We start from the raw sequence: 26,060 nt of genomic DNA, 5'->3' as shown, positions 1-26,060 counted from the left end.
GATTGGACATCTTAAACATCTGCTGTCTTCTACAGCAAGACAACTCAGAGCTTTCAGTTTCAAGAGAGCTCTGCCTATCTGCTGGTCCAAAGCCTTGTGCCAGCCAGACACAGCATTGTCCGGAGTCTTCCCATACCTAGTGCAGAGGGGCAGTCCTGGCCCACCTTCAATCACACTGCACAGCCCTGGTGGCACACACTCATGCTGTCAGGCATCTACTGAGCAACCCCTGTGTCCTGGGGTCTAGAGAGCCATATGGACACAGCACAGAAGTCCTTGTCTGCCCAGAGCACAAAATAATGAGGGCCTCACTGACTGAGTGCCTACTAAGTGTCATACTCGGTGCTAAGCCCTGATGATACCTCTATGATCTTGGGGAGGAAGTCAAGTCTCACAGAGCTGCATGGATTTGACCATGGCCACAGAGGTAGGGAGAAAGACAAAACCACTGCGCAAGCCCAGACTTAACTGCCAGCCGCTGTTTAACCACAGACTTCATGTTGTTGCAGGAGCGGCCCTCTGGTCACCACAACCCCAGCCTCCACTGCTTTCCTTTACCTCTGTTCTCAGGGGTTTAGAAAACACCACCACCACCTATTTGGGTAAAATCTAAGCCAGACTGGGAAATTCTGTTACCTTCTTCTTCCTCCATCCCTGTCTAGTCAGAATGTCTACTTCATAAACCCCCTCTGCCCAGCTCTCTTTATCTGGTCTCTCCCACCGTCCTAGTTCACGGCGTGCCTCTCTCACATGAACTGTATTAAGAGCCTCTGCCCCACTGTCCCTGGCTCATCCTGCCTTCTCCCCCAATTCACGATCCGTGTTGTGCCCATAGTTATCTTTCTCAGGAGTAAATCTCATAGAGTATTACTCAGAAATAAAAAGGAACCAATTACTGCTGCATGGACTAATATGTATGAATTGCTACAAAATTATGCTGAGCTAAAGAAGTCAGAACATACTGCATGATATAATTTATATGAAACTGTATAAGAGGCAAACTTAACCGTAGTGAAAGAGCAGATAGGTGGCTGTCTGGAGTGGGAGGCGAGGTGGGGAGGGGAAAGTGGCTGACTGCAAAGGGCCACAAAGGGAATTTTCTGAGGTGAGAGACATATCTTCCATCTCAACTGTGGCAGTGACTAGACAGGTGTAGATTTGTTAAAACTCACTGAACTGTATAACCAAATAGGATATATTTTATTGTATGTAAATTATACCTTTACAAAGTTAGTTTTAAAAAGTAAATCTGACCACATCACATTCTTACCTAAACTTCCTGATGGCTCCCAGTGGCCTTACAGATAAACACAAACTTCTAAGCCAAGAACCCGCACACTTCATGGTCCTGTCATGATCCACCTCCCAAGTTTTTCCCTCACCAGCTCTTCAGACACACCCGTACTCCATCAAATGTCCTTTCTGACAGCTCTCCCCTGGCAAACTCACAGTTATCCTTCAAGTCACTGACTAAGCTTCATGTTCCCCAGGGGGCCTTCACTCAACATTCATTCCTGTCCATCCTGAGAAGGACTAGGGCACATCCTTCCCCATTCCCCATGTTCCCACTGCACCTTGGATTTTCCCCCTTCGCAACACTTCTGCCAATATCATAACTATTATTTGGACATCTTCAGGCCTTATACCTAAGGCATTCAAGATGAATTCTAACCCTGCTGCAGAGGAGGCATTATGGGATCAGGACTCTGCTTTATTTATACCTGTATCTCCAGTGTCTAGAATGAAGGAGGCATTCAGTAAAGTGTCACTGAATGATCAAATGAAGGGTGGACTCAACTTGTGCAAACAAAACTGGCCTGTGCTCCTCAGCCCTGGGGCCCCCACTAACCTGGGCTTGCTCAGTGCGGGGTAGGCAGATAAAACCTCTCCCCACCACTCTCCTCAGGGGTGTCCACCTTTCCTCAGGGACTTATTTGGTCCCCCAGTGCTTGCACATCCTATTTAAATAAGGACGTCAGCAGCAGAAATGGCAGTGGGTGCCCCCATTCTGCTGTTAGCAGAATATTTCCTCTGCAGTCCCCATTCCCTCCCCTCCAGCCACCACCCCCCACCCCCCACCCCAACCTTCCCAGAGCCCACTCACCAGGCATTCCAGGAGACGAGCTGGGCGGGCAATGACAATCATCAGCTTTTTCACCAGCTGCATCACAAAAGCCACTTCTGAACTCTCTGAGCGCTCATGAGCCTGTAGAGAAGACAAAGGTAGCTTGAGCGATCTGCGGGCGGAGCGAAGCAGGACTGGCCTGAACAGAGCCGACTCTGGGGAGAAGCGCTTTGTAGTACAGAGAGCTCTGCAAAGCAGAGACCTTAGAGGGGGTCAGAGGGCCATGAGCAGGAGCCACGTGAGCTGGTGAACACTGCATGACACAGGAATGTCACACGGACACACCGCTTTACCTGCTTCTCCATCCAGCAGGCTTCACTTACCTACCAGACCCCAGCTCAAGAGGCAGCTCTCAATGGAGCCTTCACTGATGCTTTCCATCACAGACAGACTGTAAGGAATAGAAAGACCTCAAAGCAGGAGAGCGAGGCGAGCAGCAGGGACTTCAGAGAGCGGCTCTGGCTGTAGTGGGGATGGTGCCTGAAAGAGGGCAAGTCTAAAAGGAGGAAAGCCCACCAGCAGGCTATGGCAATAGTGAAGACGAAAAAGGCATAAATCAAGGAAGTAAGAATGTAGGGAAATGGACAGACTGGGTCATCTGAGAGCAGCCCTGAGGGGTGCGAGAGGCAATGGATGGTAACTGCAGCTCCAATCTTAGGGAAATTTCAGTGAACCCCTAAATGAAACAGATAATATAAAGAGATAGGCAATTTAGGTAAGGATAGGCAGTAGTAGTCAGTAGTAGTTAAGTTGCTAAGTTGTGACTCTTGCAATCCCATGGACTGTAGCCTACCAGGCTCCTCTGTCCATGGGATTCTCCAGGCAGGAATACCGGAGTGGATTGCCATTTCCTTCTCCAGGGGATCTTCCTGACCTAGGGATCGAACCCAGGTCTCCTGCATTGTAGGCAGATTCTTTACCAACTGAGCTACAAGGGAAGCCCCAAGGATAGGTAGAGAACATATTCCCTTTAGCTTTAAAGACAAAGCAGGTAGGTGGAAAAGAGTTCTGTTTTGGACCTGAAGAGTCTGAGGTACTACACCAGCTACTTCCTCAGGTATTTGCTCAGCCCTGGAGAGCTTCTTTTTTCTGGAAACTGCTCTGACTTCTAGAATCTGTATTGTGTGGCTGCACTTTCCCTCCCACTTCCAACAGCTGACCAGAAGGGATATAGGTGCTGAAAGATGGATGGAACAACAACGGTTAATATCAGGGTGACAGAACTGTATAACCCACTTCTGGGGAAAAGGATGAGCATACCTACCAAAGAGAGAACAGAGTGGGCCGGAGGAAGATGACACTTCCTGGGCTTTCCACAGGTTCTCATTTCTAGCTCTGGTCCCTTCCGAAAGCCTGGCTGCATTGCTGTCTTCAATTCTCTAGGACCTGCCCTTTCAGTCTTTATATAATAAACTGTTCTGAGGTGGCTCTACTACTTGCAATGAAGAATACCAGCCAATGTGAGAAGGAAAGTGAAGGATCTGAAACTCAGGAGAATGCAGGTGGGCAGGGACCCTTAGTGGATGGATGACAGCTGAAGACATGGGAGCTGACAGGACTGATCAGAGTGAAGACGGAGAACGGGAGCATGGATGCTCAGGAGGGTGCTCCTCAGAACACCAGAATTTAAGAGAACTTGTGAAGGGGCAGCAAGACGGGAGAGAACAGTGTCACGACAACCAGGGGGAGGGGAGATCAAGCGAGGTTTGTTCACTGTGCAAACCCCTGCAGAGAGGCAAGCAAAGAGGAGGGCTGCTAGAGGTCACAGGATTTGGCAACTGGCCAGTTAGTTCTTTGGGGACTTTTGCCTGAAACAGTTTTAGTGGCATATGGGAACAGAAAGTGGAAGGCAGGACGCTGAGTAGTGAATAGGTTGCAAGGAAAGAAATATAGCAAATGAAGACCATTTAAAAATAAAACAACAACAACAAAAAAAACCTGGTTATTAAATGAGAAGAGAGGCTGGGCACTTGATGCAATTGTGTTCACTCTTTTAAGGCGCAGCCCCAAATATCAACTGTGTGAAGGCTCATCTAAGACCCCTGCTCCATGACACACACACATACACACACGAAGAACAAGAAGTAACAGCTCCCTTTTCTACATTCTCCTAGCTGTTTGCTCATAGCACATGGTACTAGCATGTTGTCTTATAATTAACTGTCTCTACAGCTATGCTGCTGGGCCTTGTGAATAGACAGCCTGTGTCTTTCTTTTTCCCTCACGTACTAAGCCTAGCATAGGTGCCTCTTATCACACGTCAATGCTTGCTGACTGAGTGTTTGAAAGTGTAAGACCTTAGGCTCTGGAATGAATAACCTGGGTTTGGGTTCCAACTCTGTTACGCAAGAAACAAGTTACCTTGGGCTAGCTTGGCCCCTTTAAGTTTTGGTTTTCTCATCTGTTTATTTAGAGAATAATATTAGCACCTTCCATACAGTGCTGTTGTGAAGTTAAATTAGTGCAGTAACTAGCATATTCATGTACCAAGGCTTCCCCGCAGGCATCTTTCATTCTAGTCATGTCAAACTACTTTACCTGTAATGTCCAGAATGTACCAAGTTCCTCCACACCTCTGAGAGGTTGTTTGTACTCCTTCCTAAGTCCAGTGAACTCCTACCTCCTCATCAAGATCCAACTTTTCCTGAACTCTCCACAAAGTCAGCATATCCTCCTCTGTGCTCAGAATTCATCTCTAGCTAGTGCTCATCAATCACACTTACTACAAAAAACAAAAGTGAGGTAATTCATAGAGCACTCAGTGTGATGTCTGGCACACAGGACACTTCAATAAATAATAGCTGTTATTTTTACTGTAATTCTCATTGATGGGTCTGTACACCCCCGTCAAAGGCGAATTCCTTGAGCCAGACCCGCACTGAACTTCTTTTCTGCATTCCTAGGGCCTAGCAAACGACAGAACATATGACTGCACTGGCTCCGTGTCTAGTATTCTTCCTACTTCCAGGGGCAATGAGTCTGGAAAATGCCTGTAGTTTCTGGGCAGGACTCTGACTTTAGCATTCCAGAAGATCAATCTTATACGTACAAGCAACCTTGGAAGTCTGGTTGATTTACCTGATATCTCAGTCCCAGATTCCTATCTATTGTTACAGAACTGTTAGAATGTTATTCTTGAACGGAAACAAACAGCTGCCAGTGATGTTTCATGGGAGTTTAGCTTTTTAAAACTCCTATTTCTGCAATGTCTGAATACTTTTAAAATCAGAAAGACACTTTTAAGGAAGAACTTCTTCATCTATTAAAATCAAAACCTTTCTCTCTTGTCCACTGGGCTTGTCTGCCTTTTAGGGGACAGAAAAGCTATGCATCTATTACATACGAGAAGACTTCCAGTATCTGACAGCAATGATCGTGATCCTTTCTCTAGATTCAACTTTTTCCTAAATTAAAAAAAAAAAAACAAAAACCTTCCTGCTCCTAACTTCTGGACTAACACACTGGAGTCCATTTGATTATCAGCCTTGGCTCTCAGCTCAGCTGGTGAGAAGGCATGGGTCTGGAGGTAACTGGGTCTGGCCTGGGAAACACTCTAGTGACATGAAGAGCCCAGCCCCAGGGAGACAGCACATCTCCTCTCCCCTAAATTGTGCTAATGGTGTGATATGAACAGCTGTGGTCTGCGGAGAAGCACCCATCCCCGAAGTGGAGAGGTGGAGAGGAAGCCAACAGTGGAGCACGAAGTAGCGAGGACTCAATGGCCTCTGGATTACTTCACCCGGAGACTTCTCACGCTCGGGAGCACCAGGTCTCTAAACCATCTGTCCCCACTAGAGAACTTCTCACTATGTATAGGGAGTATTGGCGAACAGATAAACCCACAGAGCAGTCCTCAGGACTGCTTTATCTCGGCTGAGAAGAGGCGGTCTCAAGGCTCTTCTTACACCAGTGTAGACTACCTTCCTGTAAGAGGCCTGGCCTTCACAAAGACCTCTGCCAGGGCCTTTGGTAGACCAGTGTGTCTACCAAACGAGAGCCCACGGCAGCCACTGGGGCCCCTTTCTGGCTTTGGGTTACAAGTCTCCTAAGCAAATATTTATGAACACTACCAGTGTTGGAACCTTGGGCAGGGTGACTGGAATTAGAAAAGGAAAAAACTCATAGCACTGAGTTCTGATACTAAACAGGCTTCTCTCAGAAATGCAGGGGACAGAGGAGGAACCAAAGTCCAGCAGCAGCAGCAGGACACGTGAGGTGGGCCCCCCACACCAGCAAGAGGTGGCAAGCAGGCTGGGAGCACCGTGACCGCTTTAATCTGAGCTCAGGACCAATAACCCCTGCCACATGGAGCATTCACCAGAGTTCCGCACAAGGACACTCACATCTTGCAGAAGCTTCTCTAGATTCTCTTGAAGTTCGTAGAAGTAGTGTGAGGTAATGAGCCCACTCCGGGATTTGTCCAGGCAGTCTCGGGCCATCTCTATCACCTGATGATGAATAAAGCTCAAGGTTCCATCAGCCAAGGGCAACACGTTGTCTGGAGTGTTGGAGGAGATGAACTCGGCTAGACGCTCTTCCATTTGTGCAGTGGCCTGCAAGTCAAAGAGGACAAGTGACTCTCTCCTCCTGAGCCAGGTCGCCTGGAGCTAAGCCTGAAGGGCCTGGTCACAGCCTGAGGACAGGCTCTGTGATCCTGCTTTCCTCATGTTGCACTTGGGGAACCCGATGACTGGACACATGAAAGGCCGCCTTCAAGTCAAGTCAAACATTCAGTCAAGGCCCTCTCCCATCTGGCCTTGTCCACCTCTCCACTCCTTAAAGGGCATGCTCTCTGGCTCTAAGGACACTGGGGTTCTGTTGTTTTGCTCCTTCATTATGCTATCTCACGCCTCTGTCCATTTATGCTGTTGCTTGTGTGGGGCTTTTTCACCTGCCAAGCCTGCCTGGCAAACTCCTATGACTCCTTTTTTTTTTTTAGTTTTTTATTTTTTAAATTTTAAAATCTTTAATTCTTACATGCGTTCCAAAACATGAACCCCCCTCCCACCTCCCTCCCCACAACATCTCTCTGGGTCATCCCCATGCACCAGCCCCAAGCATGCTGCACCCTGCGTCAGACATAGACTGGCGATTCAATTCTTACATGATAGTATACATGTTAGAATTCCCATTCTCCCAAATCATCCCATCCTCTCCCTCTCCCTCTGAGTCCAAAAGTCCGTTATACACATCTGTGTCTTTTTTCCTGTCTTGCATACAGGGTCGTCACTGCCATCTTCCTAAATTCCATATATATGTGTTAGTATACTGTATTGGTGTTTTTCTTTCTGGCTTACTTCACTCTGTATAATTGGCTCCAGTTTCATCTATCTCATCAGAACTGATTCAAATGAATTCTTTTTAACGGCTGAGTAATACTCCATTGTGTATATGTACCACAGCTTTCTTATCCATTCATCTGCTGATGGACATCTAGGTTGTTTCCATGTCCTGGCTATTATAAACAGTGCTGCGATGAACATTGGGGTGACTCCTTCTAATCTCAGTTCAAGCATCATTTTCCTCTGGGAAGTCTTTGATTCCTCCAGGAAAACTAGGGCTTCTTTTCCTCTGTGCTTCCACTGGACCCCCCAACTATACAAACTTGGTGTGTGGACACTGCTGGTTTCTAAATCTGTCTCCAAACTGGGAACTTCTTCAAGCCACAGGGAGTCTGATTATCTCAGGATGCTCTTACTTCAACTTAGGACCCAAGTGAGCTAAGCAGATGTTCAGAGAGTATTTACTCAAGTTGTGAATCTGCTGGCTCATGGACCTGGATCCCCAGCAGAGCAGCATGGGGTTTGGATCAGAAGCCTCTTGGGGACCTAACTGCACATGAATGTCGAAAGAACATACGTGAGCTAACAAGTTCCTGCCTATCTCGGGCTTGGCTTTCTTTTCTTTGCCCACCAGGTGGCAATTTCTGATTTTCAGTGCGTTTAGGTGGATATTTGTGTATGTGCGTGTATGTATACACACATTTTTGGTTTATGCATATATAGACACATATATATATGGTGGTGGGAGGGGAGAGGAGGTAGGAGGGAGTGGAAGGAATCAACATATTTCCTCTATCATCACTTCATCCTACATGAATGACTTGGGGACACACAAACATGGAATGTTAGAATAACAAAACACCTAATACATAAGGAGGAGGAGGAAACATGGGGTGCATTTCCAAACACTATACACACCCCCAAGTTTTTAAATAAAGAACCAAGCACAACAGAATGATTTCCACAGTGTCACTCTGCCCCTCTGCTTTGCTCTCGTTCTCCAGGGCCCACTCAAAGGCTAGAAAGTGCAGACCACAGAGCAGCAGGGAAATAACAGTTAATACTTCTGAGTGCTACTGTGTCCTGGGCACAGTTAGAAAAATTTAATGTTCATTAATCTTCACAAGCTCCCTATGAGAGAGATTCTCTTCTTATCCCAAATTACAGATGAGGCAAACGAAGTTCAGAGAAGTTAATCATCTGCCCCAGGGCGCGAGACTAGCACACAGGGGAGGCAGACTTGGACGCAGTCGGTCTGCTCCCAGAATCTGCCCTTCCTCACTGCTCCGCTTCCTGTGAAGAAGGAAAGCACAAGGGTGGCACAGCCTTCCCTCAGCCTGCCATGTGTGCCCGGAGACGCCCTGAGGCTAGAGACAGGACACGTTGGAGGAGCAGGAAATCACACATTGCCAGCCCTGATACAGATGAACAGGCAGAGCCGGGGGCCTGGATGGAGGACGAAGAAAGAGGCCTGAAGACCTCATGCTTGCTGCTGTCATGAAGAGGGGTCCACCGGGCCCTGGTTCCCTCTCTCCAGAGCTGGTTTGTTCTGCAGGGGCAAGGCCTATCGTTAGGCAGGCACACCACAAGGTTTAGGCATGTGGTCTTCAAAAGGAAACGCACCTGCAAAATAAGGTTCTCGTTCCACATACGAGGAGGTTCACCATCAAACTGCAGCGACGAAGACCACTTCCCAACTCTCTCAGGACAGTAACTCGCCTCCCCCCTTGGCATTTCCCCACTTGAAAACACAAGTCCAGTTGTGAATACCAACTCTGAGCTCTGTCTCCTACCTTACTGCTCCCTCTGGCCAATTTCACGGCAGGGGAAATTTAGAAATCTGCCTTGAATGAAGGTGCTCTCAGAGGGCAAATCTCCTTCTGGGGGATCCCAACTCATGGATCCTCACTGGAGGGTTAGAACCAAGATCTCTGCTCTTTCCTTCCCCATTAACATGTGGTAGGATATGGCTTTGACATTTCCCTCTAGACACCCCTTTTCTGTGGGGAGTGGGGAAACAGAGGCTTGCAAGCACAGTCCCCAGACTTCCAGGTCCTCTGTCCCTCCTCTTCTCTGGCAGTCTGGCAGCCGCCGTGTTGTGCCCTCCTATTCTGGCTGCCTCCAGAGACATGGTGCTACCTCCCACCTCTGGTCTTTGCAGTGGGGCTGGCTGGAGGCGGCATCCTCGAGGTATTACCGTTTCTTTTAATCTGGATCCTTACCTTGGGGAATCTTTCCTTGTATACATGATTCATCATTATTATTTCACTGTCAAAGGAAACTGGTGACCGTCCAGGACTAAATAAGAAAGAAATAAGTGTGTTACGTTAGTGCTAGGGACATCGAGGAGAAAGAGGCCCAATCCCCAGAGCCTGTGCCTGCCCACCGTCTGCAGCACCTACACACTCCCGCCTTCAGGAGTGCTGAGTTCCAGAGCCTCCTTTCTCCTGGAGCTGTCAGTACACTTTCTTCAGCTCAAAATGGTGTTGCTTGGAGCTAGACTACCTTCCTGTAAGAGGCCTGGCCTTCACAGAGACCTCTGCCAGGGCCTGAAAAGGCCTAGACAGGAGGAGACCACTCTTAAAGTCACAGGTGGATCTTCTAGGATCCCCACCCCCATAACAAGACTCTCTGGGTCCTCCTTGCTTTGGCCAGTGGGGTTGGGCACACCTCTAGCATATTCCAGGAATCAGATCAAATCAAACTACCAATCATCAAAACAACTAGAAGAAGACAGTGTATGCCTGTATCTTTCCCAAACAAGCTGCAGCCAGTGGGGCTGACCTAGCTCCACCTGGGGGATGAATGAGGCTGGTCCCGCCAGCCTGTTGAGGACTGTACACCTGGGCCATCTGAATCTTCCACTTTGGCACACGTGTGATTATGTCCTCGTAAAGGATTTCAAAGTCTAAGCCACACAATTGAGTGGCTACTTGGGTCCTGCCCAGTTTGATGCCCCCGACCTGTGATCCCAGTTGAGTCCAGAGCTGCTCTTCTCTGCCTTTCCTCCCTGCAGTGGCCCTGGTCCATCTGCTGCATTAATGTACATTACCAAGCATTTTAAGAGTAATCCTCAGGGATTCCCAGAGGTACTGCCGTCCTCTCAATCTCAGATGGTCTCACAGGTGCCCCTGTTTCTGTGTGGACTGTGAGGAGCACCAACATCCGGGCATTCCTCTGTGGCACTGGGCTCCATGCTCCCTTGTCTGAACGTCTGACCCTGTGCACTGCAGTCCCAGTCATTACTGTCCTCAACCTAAACTTGAACCAGCCTTTGTGGTCTGGCTCAGCTCACTCCCTGACATTTGCAGTGCCAACATTACCCGAGGGGACTCTTCCTGGGAGGCATTACTCCTTGGCCCCCACCTTCAAGATGTCGGCCAATTTAGTATTTCTCAGGGGCCCTGGAAAGCTGAGCTCCATCTCTGAAAGCCCTGCTCATTGCAGTTTCCACCTTCTTCTTGAACCTGGAATTCTGGCACAGATTTACCATCTAATGCCAAAGAGAAGAGCTGACTTAATCCATAGAATACACAGAGAAATCAGGGGTTAAGGACTGATTGGTTTGATGAGCCCTAGTGATTCAGGGAGACGAGACTGATTGAGATGGCCATTTAGTTCTTCTTTTGCGATGGGCTTCTCCCTGAGTCAGCCACAAGTGTCCTCAGAAGCAATGTTTTCAGTTGGCCGAGTTATATATTCTGGGCCTCTGGGTTCTTAGCCAGGTAACCATCAGAAGGGATGATACCATTACTCTCCCGTAACTGAAGAGTCCACAGTACATTTTCTACTGCCAACCCCTCTTCTTGCCTAAGAGCATCATTAGGTACCTCTCGGTGGCAGGGAGTGGTGGGGGGAGCTGAACTGTACCCGAAGGCAAAGGGCTTGGGCCTCCCTGGGCTTGACTCATTCGAGCTGTGCCCACGTGCTAGGCCAGAGGCTGGCAAATTATGGTCCGCAGACCAAATCTGGCCAGCTGCCTGCTTTTATAAACAAAGTTCCCATAATGTCTGTGGACGAGTCCACACAACAGCAGAGTAAGTAGCTGCCGGAGATGGTATGGCCTACAAAGTGTGAAATATTTACTGTCTTGCCCTTTATGGAGCAAGTGCGCCAACTCCTAGGCTCTGAGGACAAGCTGAGCTCCAGGGCACCAGGTGGAGGGCCCCTCACCTGAGGCTGCGGGAGCGGGGCCGCAGGGCGGGGGACTGCCGCCCCTCCTCATCAGGCACACTCTCTGTGCTGAAATGCTTCGTCAAGAAGTGCAGCTCATCGGCCGTGGGCTGGAAAGGCAACTGGTGCAGCTTCTCCTGAGAGGAGCACGACGACTAGAGGGACATTAAAAAAAAGCATTAGAGACAAGTTTGAGGCAGGCCAGGAGCGGAGGTGGGCTGAGAATGGTGAGGGGCCCCCAGTCAATGTAAACCTGAAGTCAGCCCACAGCAGCTTCCCCTCCACAGGGCACGATCCTGTCCATCTCTACCCCTCAGGGCTCTCAGTCCTGATGGAGCCGAGATACTCTCCTCCTTCCTGAGTTTTGCAGGGGGTCAGACCCAGACATTCGTGAGGTGTGAGGGCTCCTCGACTCCCTAGGGGTCCTCTTTAGGTGGCAAAAAGCAGATTCTTCTGCAAGGACCCCTTACTTTCGTGAAGCTTTTGGCTAGTTGGAATGGCAAGTAATTAATAAGTCATGCTTCCTGGCTTCTTCGGCAATGTCCTAGGGATGCTCGGCCTACAAACGACATCCTGGTAAGTTCTACTTCCTACAACACCTTGGAGAGCCCCGGGGGAGCTCAGCAATGCTTCCTTCAGGCTGTTAACCAGAGCGCAACTGGCTTTGCTGAGGCTGTGACCACTTCACCCAGGCTCTAGGGATACCAATAGGCAGGAAAATTCAGCAGGGAACAAAATTATTTTCAGATCTGCAACCCAAAGACTAGACCTGACCTGAAAATAGGTAAGAGTTCTAAACATGGCCTGTGACTGAGATTGAAGCTAAGCCCACTGGAGTCACAGGAGACGATGAGAAGGAGTGAGCTGAGCTATGAGAGGCAGCCCACAGTGCAGCCGCTGCTGTGGCAGTCCTGGTCAGTGAGCACCCCCTTACCCGACCAGACCGGCTACAACAGCAGCCAGTCTAACGCTCCTGGCTCAGTTCTGCTCACCAACTGATGAAGGATCTGGAGTTAAATGTTTAAATCCATTTATACTCAAAGCTGCAGCACCACACTGAGAGAACTCTGAGGCCACATGTAAGCCTTAATACCAAGTGAGAAACCAGAATTTTTTTGACTAACAGTGCACACTTCTCTCATGGAATGCTATAATAAATAAAGTCGTAAACAGCTGGTGGGAGGTTTTCACAGGGCTCTGTTTTGGTCACGTTTTTTTATAAATGGTTTGGACAGAAACTGTAAAAAAGTATCCTCACTCAACTGCAACTAACGTGAAGCAAAGTTGGTATTTTAAGGTATTTCAATAAAATAAGCTGAAGCAATGGGTTGGGTCAATTAAAATTTTTTGAACAGGAATATATATACATAATAAATACATGACACTTACCTTGGGTCTAAAAAAATCATGATGGAGTAAAGGATTATGGGAAGGGATATTTACTAGGGAAAGATCTGTAACTAACAGCTGCCGAAAGACCAGTGAGATCTTTGGATTAATTTAAGAGTAATATTTAGGAGTCTCCTGTGGGTCCAGTGGTTAAGACTCTGCACCCCCACTGCAGAAGGCACGGGTTGGATCCCTGGTCAGGGAACTAAGATCCCACAGGCTGTGAGGTGCAGCAAAAAAAAAAGAGTAACTCCTTTTACCTGCTTTGGATTTATGAATATAGACAAATTGAGCTGAGAAGACCTAAAGAATGGTGGAATACAAGGGAAATGGATCACCCAGTCTGTGGCTTGCAAAGCCTGAAACACAGCCCTTTGCAGAAAGTGTTTGCCAATGTGTCATCCTGCCTTCAATTAAAAGTTGCTCAGTGAGAAGTCTCATTTTAGCATCAGTTGTGCACAGCAGCAATAGGACATCTGTTGTGTTTTAGGCTAAAATCTTCTCTAAGAAGTTTTTGAAAGGAAAAGTGAAAAAGTTAGAGGATACATGTCCTTTGGGACATGGAAGGGGTTATCTGCTCTTGACTGCAGTTCTGAAAATAAAATAGGGGAGCAAGGGAACTGTGCTTAGGAGTCCCTGTGCCCAGCCTCATGGGCAAAGTAAAAGTCCATCCTCAAGTTCCCCTCGGAATCCACTAGGAATAACTGATGCTCCGAAACAAGCTGGTTAATTCTTTCCAAAGGCATGTAATGGATCTGACTATGGCTGTTAAGGGCCACCAGACTTCTGCCCCCCTCAGCCTCATCCCAAACAACCTCTCTGAGCTGGGCTTTGGAGAAAAAGTTGAGAACCATTTCACAACACTGTAGGGTGAAGGAAGTACAGCCACAGGCTTGGCTACTTACTGAGACAGTAGAGCTAGGGGTGTTGGTTCCATAGCCTGAAGAAGGCAATGAGGCCAAAGACCAGCGCCGTCCATCAGTCCTATGTAAGAAATGAACGTTAGGCAGTTTCTACCAGACCCCACCCTGAGCCCAGGACCTGCCTGTCTTTTGATCAGTTTTTTGGGGACAACTAATTCACTGGTGGACTCTTTCTTGTCTCAAGACTGTACTGCTTGGTTCAGTACATGCATTCATATCTCTCTCCTTCATGGGGCCTATTGTTCCATATTTTCCACTGAAAGACAGACATCTCTGACTATAAAGGAGTCCATAACTTTAAATAAGAACATCTGTTATACAATACTATGGTTTTGGAATAAACATCTTTACACTCTCAGCTTATTCACTTCCAGCAATGACAGAGGATCCCAACTAAAGGCTACATCACAAGGAGAGAACTGCCACTGAAATGCGAGTTCCCTTCCTAAAGGTTCTACATGAAGGGCCCTTTGGGGTGCCCCAGGCCACTGGGTTGATAACCAGGAAGAAATGAAACTACCACTTGGGTCTGAGTATGAATCAACAGATAGCAAATAGTCAAAGGCTACCCAGGGCCCATCAGGACTGATAAATCCAATCTTTGAGAATGTTTGCCAAAGAGTGACAGCAACCTGATGAATGAGGAGTGAGGTGGTATAGCCTTGGCTGTATATGAGACTCTGGGGCAGGCTTCCAGCTGCTCTTTAGAGGATATGCCTGAAGCTCTCATTATAGAGAACCACAGTTACCTGCTTTGCTGTAGAGAAGAAAGATCAAGCAAATATTTGGCTTGACGCTTTTATAACATGGACAAGTGATTCTTTCCTGGATTACAGGATGTACTGTAACAAATGTTCTTTCTTGTGGGGCTTGGGGGTATAACCTGCTCTGGTTGAAGTTAGAGGAAAACTTCTTTGAACATTAGCAATGGAGGACCTTTAGAAGTTAAGTTCAATACTCTCAATCTTCAGAGAAAACATTAAGACCCAGAGATCAGGGTGGATTGTTTTGTTCCAGGCTTCACAGTTAACAGTGGGTGGGGTGAGGCATGAGAGGAAGAAGCAAAAAAGGAATCAATCTTGCCAGGGCTTTTCTTCTGGAAGCACTCCCCTCCACCCCCAGCAACACTGAGCAGCTTTTCCTACTAGGTTCTGTTAGGGGACAGCCGGGGGTTCCATGCCACATGCACACAACTCAAAATTCATTCCACCCAGGCAGCCAGTCCTGCTGGAACCTAGTCTCTGAGATGAGCCTGCTCAAACATGATGTTCTCTCTGAACTCTCTGCTTGGCCCTGAGAGCTCTACACAAGAAAGCATGTCAATTCCTGGAAAACAGAGCTCAGTGAAAATGGAACTAGTCTAGCTCAGGGAGGCATTTCCCAAACCCTTGTCAGATACACTTCTCCACAGGTGACTTCTCCTCCTTCACATGGAAATGGAAACCAATTGCATGGCAGCCATTTTCCTAGAAACTGAGCAGGGACCACCAGAGTCAGAAATGCCACTATGAGGAGGCCTCTGTGTCCTCTGCTGGGTCATCCACTGGGTGACCAAGCAAACTGTGGGAATGAGGCTGACTTGTCTCTTCACTCAGAAGCTTGGAACTATTCATCAAATCCTGCCTCTAAGCGTATGAGCATGGAGCCTTGGTTCCAGCAGGCAGAGGGCTCTCCCTTAGGGCCGCTTTACTAGAAATGAAAGGCCAAATGTCCAAACCCACAGTCAGAGAAGACGCATCCCACCCAGTTCTCACCAAGCACAAGACCACACGCCACACTGCCTGGCCATGCACAGCGGTTTCCCAGCCCCTCCCCGCCAAGTCCACTATTACCTGTCTGCTCTGTGGCCATGGCTGTGGTGGAAAGACACACAGTAAAGTGAGAACCAAAGGGAACCAGAGAGACTGATCTGTCTGACCCCTGGCGTTTGGTCTAGCTTGGCAGAGGCAAACATTTTGTTTAGGAATGTGCAAAAGTTAGAAGTGGAATTGTATGACTAACAGGTACACCCCTAGAGTTTCATTACATCTGTCTTTTGTGTGAGATTCCAAACTAATGCAATGCTATAAAGCCCATGCTGGACTTCAGTGACAGAAAACACAATTCCTGAGGACTCTGTTTGGCCGGATTGACGTCTTCTTCCCCTCCCCTCTCAATACCTAACTGCTTTCCCGACTCTGTCTGGTAAGGGGACAGCCTAGCTTTTTGTCTTCAACTCAAACTTTTGGTCACCTAGCACAGACCTGTGTGGCTCTCAGTGGTAATATCAAGCCTCAAAGCTTCCAGCTGATCTATTCCTAAAGCCCACACAATGACGCAGGCACAGGGCACCAACAGAACAAGCTATTCCCTCTGCCTGGATTGGTCTACACACCTGTGTTCTCACTTTCAACATGGCAGCCTCCTTCTTATCCTTCAGGCTGGCTTAAAGGTCAGTTCTTCTTAGAGGCCTTACATGACCACCCAGTATAGACTCTCCAGCCTCATTCCCCTCCTACTCTTTTAGGCAGCATCATATTCTTTCCCTTTATGGTGTTTATCATAGGTTATAACTATATACTTGCTCGTTTGCTTGTTCATTATTCTTCCCCACCACTCATTCAATCAGTAAGCACTGACTGAGTGCTTATTATATACCAGCAGACATATTTGCAACATATTAAGGCATCTCTATTAAAGGTGCTTTGATTCTGGTTAAGAGGAAATGCAAAGCAAATAAGAAAATACAGTCAGCCCGCCTTATCCATAGTTCTGCATCTGCAGATTCAACCAAGAGTGAATAAAAAATATTCAGGGAAAAAATAATCCAAAAAGTTCCACAGAGCCAAACCTGAATTTTCTGGGTGCCAGCAACTATTCACACTGTATTTAAAACTATTTACATAGCATTTACATTGTATTGGGTATTATAAGTAATCCAGAGATGACTTAAAGTACAGAAGAGGATGTACACAGGTTATATGCAAATACCATGAGACTTAAACATCTGTGGATTTTGGTAATCACTGGGGTCCTGGAACCAGTTCCCTCTGGATACCCAGGGGTGACTGTATCAGGCACCGAAAAGTACTAGTTTGAACATCAAACTGGATGCTCTGCTGGAGAATGATGAGGGACTTCTTTATACTATATGGTGAGGGAAGGCCTCTCTGGAGAGCTGGTGTTAACTAAGCGAAGACCTGAGGGAACAACATTCCTTCAAAGGGAACAACAAGTGCACAGACTCTACTAACTCCACTAAGTTTCTAGAAAACAAGGGCTCTGTCTGTCCGGTTCCCACTAAGTACCCAGTCTGTGCCTGGGCTTACTGGGTGCTCAGTAAATATTTACTGAATGAATGGGAAATGACTCAGTATAGAGGACAGTCCTAGGTCCTGCTGTCCCAGCTCTGAGGCAGAGTTCACACACAATCGAGGCAGCAAGTCTGGGACAAATGAGACTTTCAGCTGGGCTGGAAAAGCAGATGCATCCATTCAGCATATTCCTATACTGAAAGCATTCCTTTTCTGGAGGTCTTAATGACAAAGACTGGCTCTAATCAAGAATAGCTTTAAAAATAAAATCAAAGAGCATGAACTCTGCCAAGCAAGAATTGTAGAGATGTTCTGAAAAGTAAATAATTTGTATAAGAAGACTTGACACATGGATTGGATGGACTCATGTCAGTCAGCTCAGTACTTCTCCAGAGGCCAGGCAGTGGGCTGAACTGTCAAGACTGTTCCCATGTGCTGGAGACAAGTTCATATCACTTCTGGAAATGAGTGAAATGTGAGGAATACAATCATGGCTTTTCATCACACCAAATCTTTCTAAATTCATGGGAGTATAAGTGAAGACCTGGTAGTCTCTTTATCCTCAAGGAGAGAGGCATAAATGGCTCCTTCCAGCTCCCTGGAACTAGCTGAGTTAGAGGAGGAAAAGTGTAACTTTGAGTCCTCCTGGGAGGAGAGTCCATCTTCTCATTAGCACAGCTCTCAATTGAGAGTATAATGTTTCAGAACATACCCTCAGGAAATCAGGGGTTTCTGTTTAAGATTGTAAAATAAATCCACTTCTAATATCTGCTTGCCCGTTTGAACACTCAAATGCAAACACCTATGGCGTTTGGAAAACAAAGGTTGAACAAGATAATTATGACCTGGGCGAGGAAAGCAGGAAAAGAATTCTGATGGCTGGCAGATCGAAGGTAATACACTTAGAAGGGCAATGCCTCAAAGGAGGAAGCTGACATTTAACTGACATTCATGCAAATACCACACATGTTAGTCACAGAAGAGTCTATCAACTTACCTACGGGCAGGAACAAAGGAAAAGTGAGCAGGTGCATTTGGAGAGAAATTCCGGGGACTATCCAAAGGACTGTTACCTGTAGACAGGGAAAGTAAAAGAAATCCTCTGTGAGGTTTGCTTCTGGGAAAGGCTGAGATGATAACCTTTAGAAAAGAAACCATCCCCTAGCATCGGCAATGAGCACATATGATTATTTTTCCAGGCCCACCATTAGTTTAATGATTCTCTCTTTGCAGAAGTTTGGCAGTTTCCAAGTTGCCTATAACCCATCTATGCTTCTCAGACATCTGTTCTAGATCTAGCAGCAACTTGACAATTTCCCGTCCTCCTTGGAACACCTCAGGTTCCAATCTGCCTAGTCAAGGTAACCCAACTTTGCAAAGTCCTGAACTCATTCAGGGCAGAGCACACAGCCAAACACTCAACACTTCTCAAAGGGCAACGGGACTGCTGGTCTGAAAGGCTCTTGCACATATATTCTGCATACTGCATCCAAGGGGCTAACCCAGAAATATGTGTGTCTAGGGGAAAATGAAGTTCTCAGGTGGGGACTTAGGTGAGTGGTGGTCCCCAAGTCTGCAAAGAATGCCCAACCCTTTCACAGGATAGGAATGATCTCCATCTCTTTGTTAGTTTTCACATGTCCCCTACAACTTGTAAACTTATCGCTCAGGAGCTTTGAACAAAACTGTGTGCTTCTGTTTACAATAGCCAGGAAGCAACCTAGATGTCCATCGACAGACGAATGGATAAGAAAGCTGTGGAACATATACACAATGGAATATTACTCAGCTATTAAAAAGGATGCATTTGAATCAGTTCTAATGAGGCGGATGAAACTGGAGCCTATTATACAGAGCGAAGTAAGTCAGAAAGAAAAAACACCAATATAGTATATTAAGGCATATATATGGAATTTAGAAAGATGGTAACGATGACCCTATATGCGAGACAGCAAAAGAGACACAGATGTAAAGAACAGACTTTTGGACTCTGTGGGAGAAGGCGAGGGGGGATGATTGGAGAGACTAGCATTGAAACATGTATATTATCATATGTGAAACAGATCACCAGTCCAGGTCTGATGCATGAGACAGGGTGCTCAGGGCTGGTGCACTGGGATGACCCAGAGGGATGGGATGGGGAGGGAGGTGGGAAGGAGGGTCGGGATGAGGAACATATGTACACCCATGGCTGATTCATGTCAATGTATGGCAAAAACCACCACAATATTGTAAAGTAATTAGCCTCCAATTAAAATAAATTGAAAAAAAAAAACAAAACTGTATGCTTACCTTAGTGCTAAGGACCACAATTGCCAAATCTAAGCCTGCCATACTTCTGTGGTCCAATTGCCAGCTGGGGGCTGGTATTTAGGAGAAGCTGTCAACATGTCTCTACCCAAAAAACCATGTTGAAGTAAGCACCACACTCCATGATGTGCTGATCACTCAGTCAGTCCCCACCCACCACCCCACTTCTGTGCTCACCTCTATGAACACACACTAGCTATGAGAAACAGCAGCTACCCAGGGACCTGATAGTTCAGCAGGCCCTGGTTTCCTCTTGGACAATTTATTTTTTGTATAGGGTATGATGTTCCAAAGTGCCACAAAACTGCCCATGAGTTTCTCATTATCTCCATTCAACAGGCGTGGATGGCACTCAATGTCTTTCTATACTGATCTTCCGGGTGGCTCAGACAGTAAAGAATCCATCTGCAATGTGGAAGACCTGCAATATTGGGAAGATTCCCTGGAGGAGGGCATGGCAACCCATTCCAGTATTCTTGCCTGGAGAATCCCCAAGGACAGAGGAGCCTGGCAGGCTACAGTTCATGGAGTCACAAAGAGTTGGACACAACTGAACGACTAAGCACAGTACTGATCTTAGAAAAATCAGTCTCTCAAACAACGGCTCCCTACCCCGTGCAGTACCTCTGTATCAGTTATATAAAGGCACTCTCCTTAGGAGAACTAATGAAGAAGAGGCATTTTCAGCTTCTACTCATCCCCTTGCCAGGGAGCCCCAGTGAGGTGCACAACCTTATGCAGCAGATCTGCTCTCAACTCAGTACCAGCTCTGGGTTTCCTGCGGGTTGAGGGCTACCTCTTATGGTTTATCCTACCTCCTGGCTAGCATATGTCACCAGGGTGTGAGAAAAGTGATTTAGAAGAGCTGTTTCCTTGCTGCTGCTGCTAAGTCGCTTCAGTCGTGTCCGACTCTGTGCGACCCCATAGATGGCAGCCCACCAGGCTCCCCCATCCCTGGGATTCTCCAGGCAAGAACACTGGAGTGGGTTGCCATTTCCTTCTCCAATGCATGAAAGTGAAAAGTGAAAGTGAAGTTGCTTAGTCGTGTCTGACTCTTAGCGACCTCATGGACTGCAGCCTACCAGGCTCCTCCATCCAGGTAGGACTTAAAAAGAATCAGGCCTCCTCAAAATTATCAAGGTCTGAAAAACTATATATGTAAAATTCTTTTTAAATAGTGTCATCTCAGAGATTAACAAGTACCCTCAGTTTGATCCCTGATATGTAAAGCTAGATGCCCTTTGTTGGTTCCCAAAACCACCAATCTGCCCTGAATATGAATATCCTACAAACAACGACCAGCCTTCCAAGGACCAGGTGTGGTGATGGTTATTGAAAAGAATATGAAGAATCTTCCAGGAGCTCACAGCAAAGCTAGGGATTCACAGAACACACAAATGCCAGAAATGCCTAACACTAAGAGGAAAAAAAGTTGCAAATAACAACAATAACAAAAACCAACACATCACTGAGGTGTGTGACAACTTCAAGCAGAATAATAATCCTTAAAGGATAAGAGAGTGGAGGATGCAGAAAACATATTTGAAGAAATAATGGCTGATGGTTTCCTAAATTTGATGGAAAAAACTATAAACCCATTTTATCTAAGAATCTCTAAGAGAAAGAGGAAGAAATATATACCAAAGCACATTAGAATCATATTGCTCAAAATTCATGATAAAAACAAAAATCTTAAAAGTAGTTGGGAGGCAGATTGAGGAGGGTAGGAAAGACATGTTTAGACAGGAATAAAGATAAGGATTATAGTAGACTTCTCACTGAAAATAATGCGAAAGGATAATGAAATAACATCTTTAAATTAATGGGAAAAAACACAAATCCTATCAACCTGGAATTCTATACACAGCTACTGTGTAATAAAGAACCTGGTGGCGTTTGTCCCCAGTTCCTAGGAAGGTGCCTCTGCTGCTGCTGCTAACTCTGTGCGACCCCACAGATGGCAGCCCACCAGGCTCCCCCAGCTCTGGGATTCTAAATCTTTGCAATTTCCCAAGTGATAGGAGTATCTTCGTTATTCATGGTGGGGCCAGACAGTTTATGCTAATAAGATGAGGAACCAAGGGAACAGAGAGCTGAAGCTTTAAGCCATCTGATATTACTCTGGCCTCAGGGGTGCCAGAGACTGAGTTCAATCACATAGCCGATGAATCAATCAATCATGCTTACATAATGAAACTCCAGAAAGCACTATGGACGCCAGAGCTCTGATGAGCATTCCTGGTTGATAATACTCTGCATATTGTTACACATCAGTGTGCCAGGGGAGTGAAGCATCTAGACTTCACGGAGAGAGGCACCAGAAACTTCACACACGGGACCCTCCCAGACTTCACCTTAAGTGTCTCTATTTTTACAGAGATATATTAAGCGGCTGGTTCTTAATATATCCTTTTTGCTATAATAAAACTGTATTTGTAAATATAGTTCTTTTATGATTTCTGCAAGTCATTCTAGCAAATTATTAAATCTGAGGAGGCAGTGGGAACACCGAACTTGTATCCAGTTGGTGAGAAGTATGAGTGGCCTGGGAACTGCCAATTATGCCAGTGACGTCTAAAGTAATGACAGTTTTGTGGAGGACTGTGGCCATAACCTAAGTTCTGCCCAGTTGTGGGCAGTTAGTGTCAAAAGTCACTGCACCAGTGAAAACATTCTTAAAAAAAAAAAAAAGGTGAAATAAAGATATTTTCAGATTTTAAAAAAGCCAAACAAAATCCTCAACAGAAGACCACACTACAAGAAATAGTTTCAAAATGTCCTTTAGGCACAAGGAAAATAATACCAGATGGAAATATGGATCTACACAAAAGAATGAAGAACACTTTAAATGTCTTTAAAAAATAATGTTTAAACAAAAATAACAAGGTAATGTGAAGTTTATATCATATATGAAAATAAAAAGGTTGAAGACAGTATAAAGGCTGGGAGGGTAGAAACGGAATAGTATTATTTTTATGCTACATGTGAAGTGGTTTAATATGGTGATTAAAATGTATATTATACATGCTAATCCAACTACTAAATAACAGAGAGTTACAGCTCATAAGCCAATAGAGGATATAAAATAAAATTAAAAAACACTCAGTCCCAAATGAAAGAGCAAATGAAAAAAAAAAAAACAGATGGTACAATAAGAAAATAAATAGGAAGATGATAGATTTAAACCAAAACATTATCAACAACAATAGTAAATGAAATAGTATGGTGGTAGTGGTGATTTAGTCACTAAGTCGTGTCCAAATCTTGCGACCCCATGGACTGTAGCCTACCAGGCTCCTCTGTCCATGGGATTCTCCAGGCAAGAATACTGGAGTGGGTTACCATTTCCTTCTCCAGAGGATCTTCCCAACCCAGGAATCAAACCCAGGTCTCCTGCATTGCAGGCAGATTCTTTACCAACTCAGCTAAAAGGCACCAATTAAAAGATAGAGATTGATGTTATGGAGAGGGATGTGGGAGGGGGGTTCATGTTTGGGAATGCATGTACACCCGTGGTGGATTCATGTCAATGTATGACAAAACCAATACAGTATTATAAAGTAAAATAAAGTAAAAAAAAAAAAATAGAGATTACAAGCAATAAATGCTGGAGAGGGTGTGGAGAAAAGAGAACCCTCTTACACTGTTGGTGGGAATGCAAACTAGTACAGCCACTATGGAGAACAGTGTGGAGATTCCTTAAAAAACTGGAAATAGCACCGCCTTATGACCCAGCAGTCCCATGACTGGGCATACACACCGAGGAAACCAGAATTGAAAGAGACACATGTACCCCAATGTTCTTCGCAGCACTGTTTATAATAGCCAGGACATGGAAGCAACCTAGATGTCCATCAGCAGATGAATGGATAAGAAAGCTGTGGTACATATACACAATGGAGTATTACTCAGCCATTAAAAAGAATACATTTGAATCAGTTCTAATGAGGTGGATGAAACTGGAGCCTATTATACAGAGTAAAGTAAGCCAGAAAGAAAAACACCAATACAGTATACTAACATATATATATGGAATTTAGAAAGATGGTAACGATAACCCAGTATGCGAGACAGCAAGAAAGACACAGATGTAAAGAACAGTCTTTTGGACTCTGTGGGAGAGGGAGAGGGTGGGATGCTTTGGGAGAATGGCATTGAAACATGTATAATATCATATATGAAACGAATTGCCAGTCCAGGTTCGATGCATGATACAGGATGCTTGGGGCTTGTGCACTGGGATGACCCAGAGGGATGGCACAGGGAGGGAGGTGGGGAGGGGGGTTCAGGATGGGGAACACGTGTACACCCGTGACAGATTCATGTTGATGTATGGCAAAACCAATACAATATTGTAAATTAATTAGCCTCCAATTAAAATAAATAAATTTATATTAAAAAATAGATTGTAAGAATGGATAAAAAAGAACTTCTTAAAGAAAGTATTGATATTCATAATATTACAAAAAAGAAAAGATTGATCTCAGATATTTCACTGATAAATTCTACCAAACATTTAAGGAAAAAGTAATACCAACTACCTACAATCTCTTTCAACAGAAGCAGAAAGAATATTTCCTAACTTGTTGTATGAGACCAGTATTACCCCAATACCAAAACCAGATAAAGACATTACAAGAAAGGAAAACTATAGACCAGTATCTCTTACAAACACAGATGTAAAAATCTTCAACAATACATTAGAAATATAAAATCCAACAACATATAAAATATTATATATCATGATCAACTGGAATTTACTCCAGGTATGTGAGTCTGGTCCAACATTTGAAAGTCAATTAATATAAGCTACAACAACAGACTAAAGAGATAAAAACACATAAGTGCATCAACTAACAGAAAAAGCATTTGACAAAATCTAACCCTCATTCCTGATAAAAACTCTAAGCAAACTAAAAACAGGGGGGAACCTCCTCAAATTTGGAACTTCCCCAAAGTAGATGAGAACATCTACAGAGGCTATGCTGCTAAAATCAGACTTCACTGTGAGAAAGTGGATGATTTCCTTTTCGGACTGAGAACAAGGCAAAGGTGCCCCCTCTTACCACTCCTATTCAACATCATAGTAGAAGTGTTAGCTAGTTCAACAAGACAAGAAAATGACATAAAAGGTAAACAGATGGGGAAGTAAGATATAAAACTATAGATGAGATGATTGTCTATGTAGAGATTAAAGAATCAGTAAGAATCAAAAAATTACTCTTGGAACTAATAAGCAATTATAGCAAAGTCACTGGATACAAGATACATGGCTAATATACAGTACAAGTCAATTGCTTTCCTTCATAACCAGCAATGAAGAATTAGTAGCTGAAATTAAAAACACAGTTATACAATTAACACAAAAATGAAATGCTTACATATAAATCTAATAAAATATGTATACAATTTATATGCTATAAATAAAACTGGTTAAAGAAGTCAAAGATCTAAATAAATGAAGTGATACTGCTTGCTCATGGATTGAAAGATGTAATGTTGTTAAGCTGTCAGTTCAGCGCTTCCCTAGTGGCACAGTGGTGAAGAATCCACCTACCAATGCAGGAGACGTGGGTTCAGTCCCTGGTTCAGGAGGATCCCATATACTGCAGAGTCACTAGGCCCATGCACAACTACTGAGCCTGTGCTCTAGAGCCCAGGAGCCACAACTGCTGAGCCACTGAAGCCTGAGTGCTCTCGAGCCAGTGCTCCACCACAAGAGAAGCCACAGCAATGAGAAGCCTGCACCCACAACTAGAGAGTAGGCCCAGCACAGCAACGAAGACCCATCACAGTCATAAGTAAATAAATAAAATTATTTTTTAAAAAAAGAAGTCAGCTTTTCCCACCCAGATCTATGGAGTCAATTTTAATCAAAATCCCACCAAACTAGTTTGCAAATATAAACAAAAGGATTCTAAAGCTTACCTGGGAAGGCAAAGTAACCAGAAAGTCAACACAATACTAAAAATAAATAAATAAACAATAAAGTTAGAGGACTGATATAACTTGATCTCAAGATTCACTATAAAGCTATAGAGATCAAGACAGTGTGGTATTACAGTCTTGCAGTGGTTAGAAAGAAAATCACATTACAGGAAGTTAATTAGGACGAAAAAGCAGAGGGTGATGTCTAAGATGAAGGGATAAGCTAAACCTCAGAAAAACAACTAAATGAAATGGACACAGGCAACTTTCCAGAAAAAGAATTCAGAAAAATCACAGTGAAGATGATCCAGGATCTCAGAAACACAATGGAGAAGATGCAAGAAATGCTTAGCAAAGTCCTAGAAGAACTAAAGAACAGAGATGAACAACATGCTAGAAGGAGTCAAGAGCAGAAGAACGGAGGCAGATGAATGGGTAATCTGGAGGACGGAATGGTGGAAACCATCACCTCAGAACAGAATATAGAAAAAAGAAAAAAAAGAAAAAATGAAGACAGCCTAAGAGACCTCTGGGACAACATTAAACACACCAACATTCACATTATAGGGGGCTCTGAAGGAGAAGAGAGAAGATATATGAAGAGGTAATAGCTGAAAATGTACCTAACATGGGAAAG

The 26,060-nt window shown here is 45.2% G+C and overlaps 1 protein-coding gene across 10 annotated transcripts in view; it reads right to left on the bottom strand.

Annotated features, from left to right (window-relative positions):
- The window catches only part of MAST2 (microtubule associated serine/threonine kinase 2), a 199,617-nt gene that overhangs the window by 12,569 nt on the left and 160,988 nt on the right, over positions 1-26,060 (bottom strand). For 8 of the 10 annotated variants that reach the window (XM_027969430.2, XM_060406588.1, XM_060406725.1 and 5 more), the window contains 7 exons: positions 18,183-18,258; positions 15,725-15,745; positions 13,875-13,953; positions 11,581-11,735; positions 9,630-9,705; positions 6,469-6,678; positions 2,105-2,206 (listed from right to left, as the gene is read on the bottom strand). In XM_027969430.2, the coding sequence (XP_027825231.1) occupies positions 2,105-2,206; positions 6,469-6,678; positions 9,630-9,705; positions 11,581-11,735; positions 13,875-13,953; positions 15,725-15,745; positions 18,183-18,258 (719 nt within the window). The remainder of the gene's footprint in view (positions 1-2,104; positions 2,207-6,468; positions 6,679-9,629; positions 9,706-11,580; positions 11,736-13,874; positions 13,954-15,724; positions 15,746-18,182; positions 18,259-26,060) is intronic. The other 2 variants (XM_027969436.2, XM_060406699.1) reach the window with 1 other exon arrangement.

Source organism: Ovis aries, chromosome 1 (genome assembly GCF_016772045.2).
Source record: "Ovis aries strain OAR_USU_Benz2616 breed Rambouillet chromosome 1, ARS-UI_Ramb_v3.0, whole genome shotgun sequence".
Lineage (NCBI taxonomy): Eukaryota > Metazoa > Chordata > Mammalia > Artiodactyla > Bovidae > Ovis > Ovis aries.
This window is presented reverse-complemented; position numbering and strand designations above follow the sequence as displayed.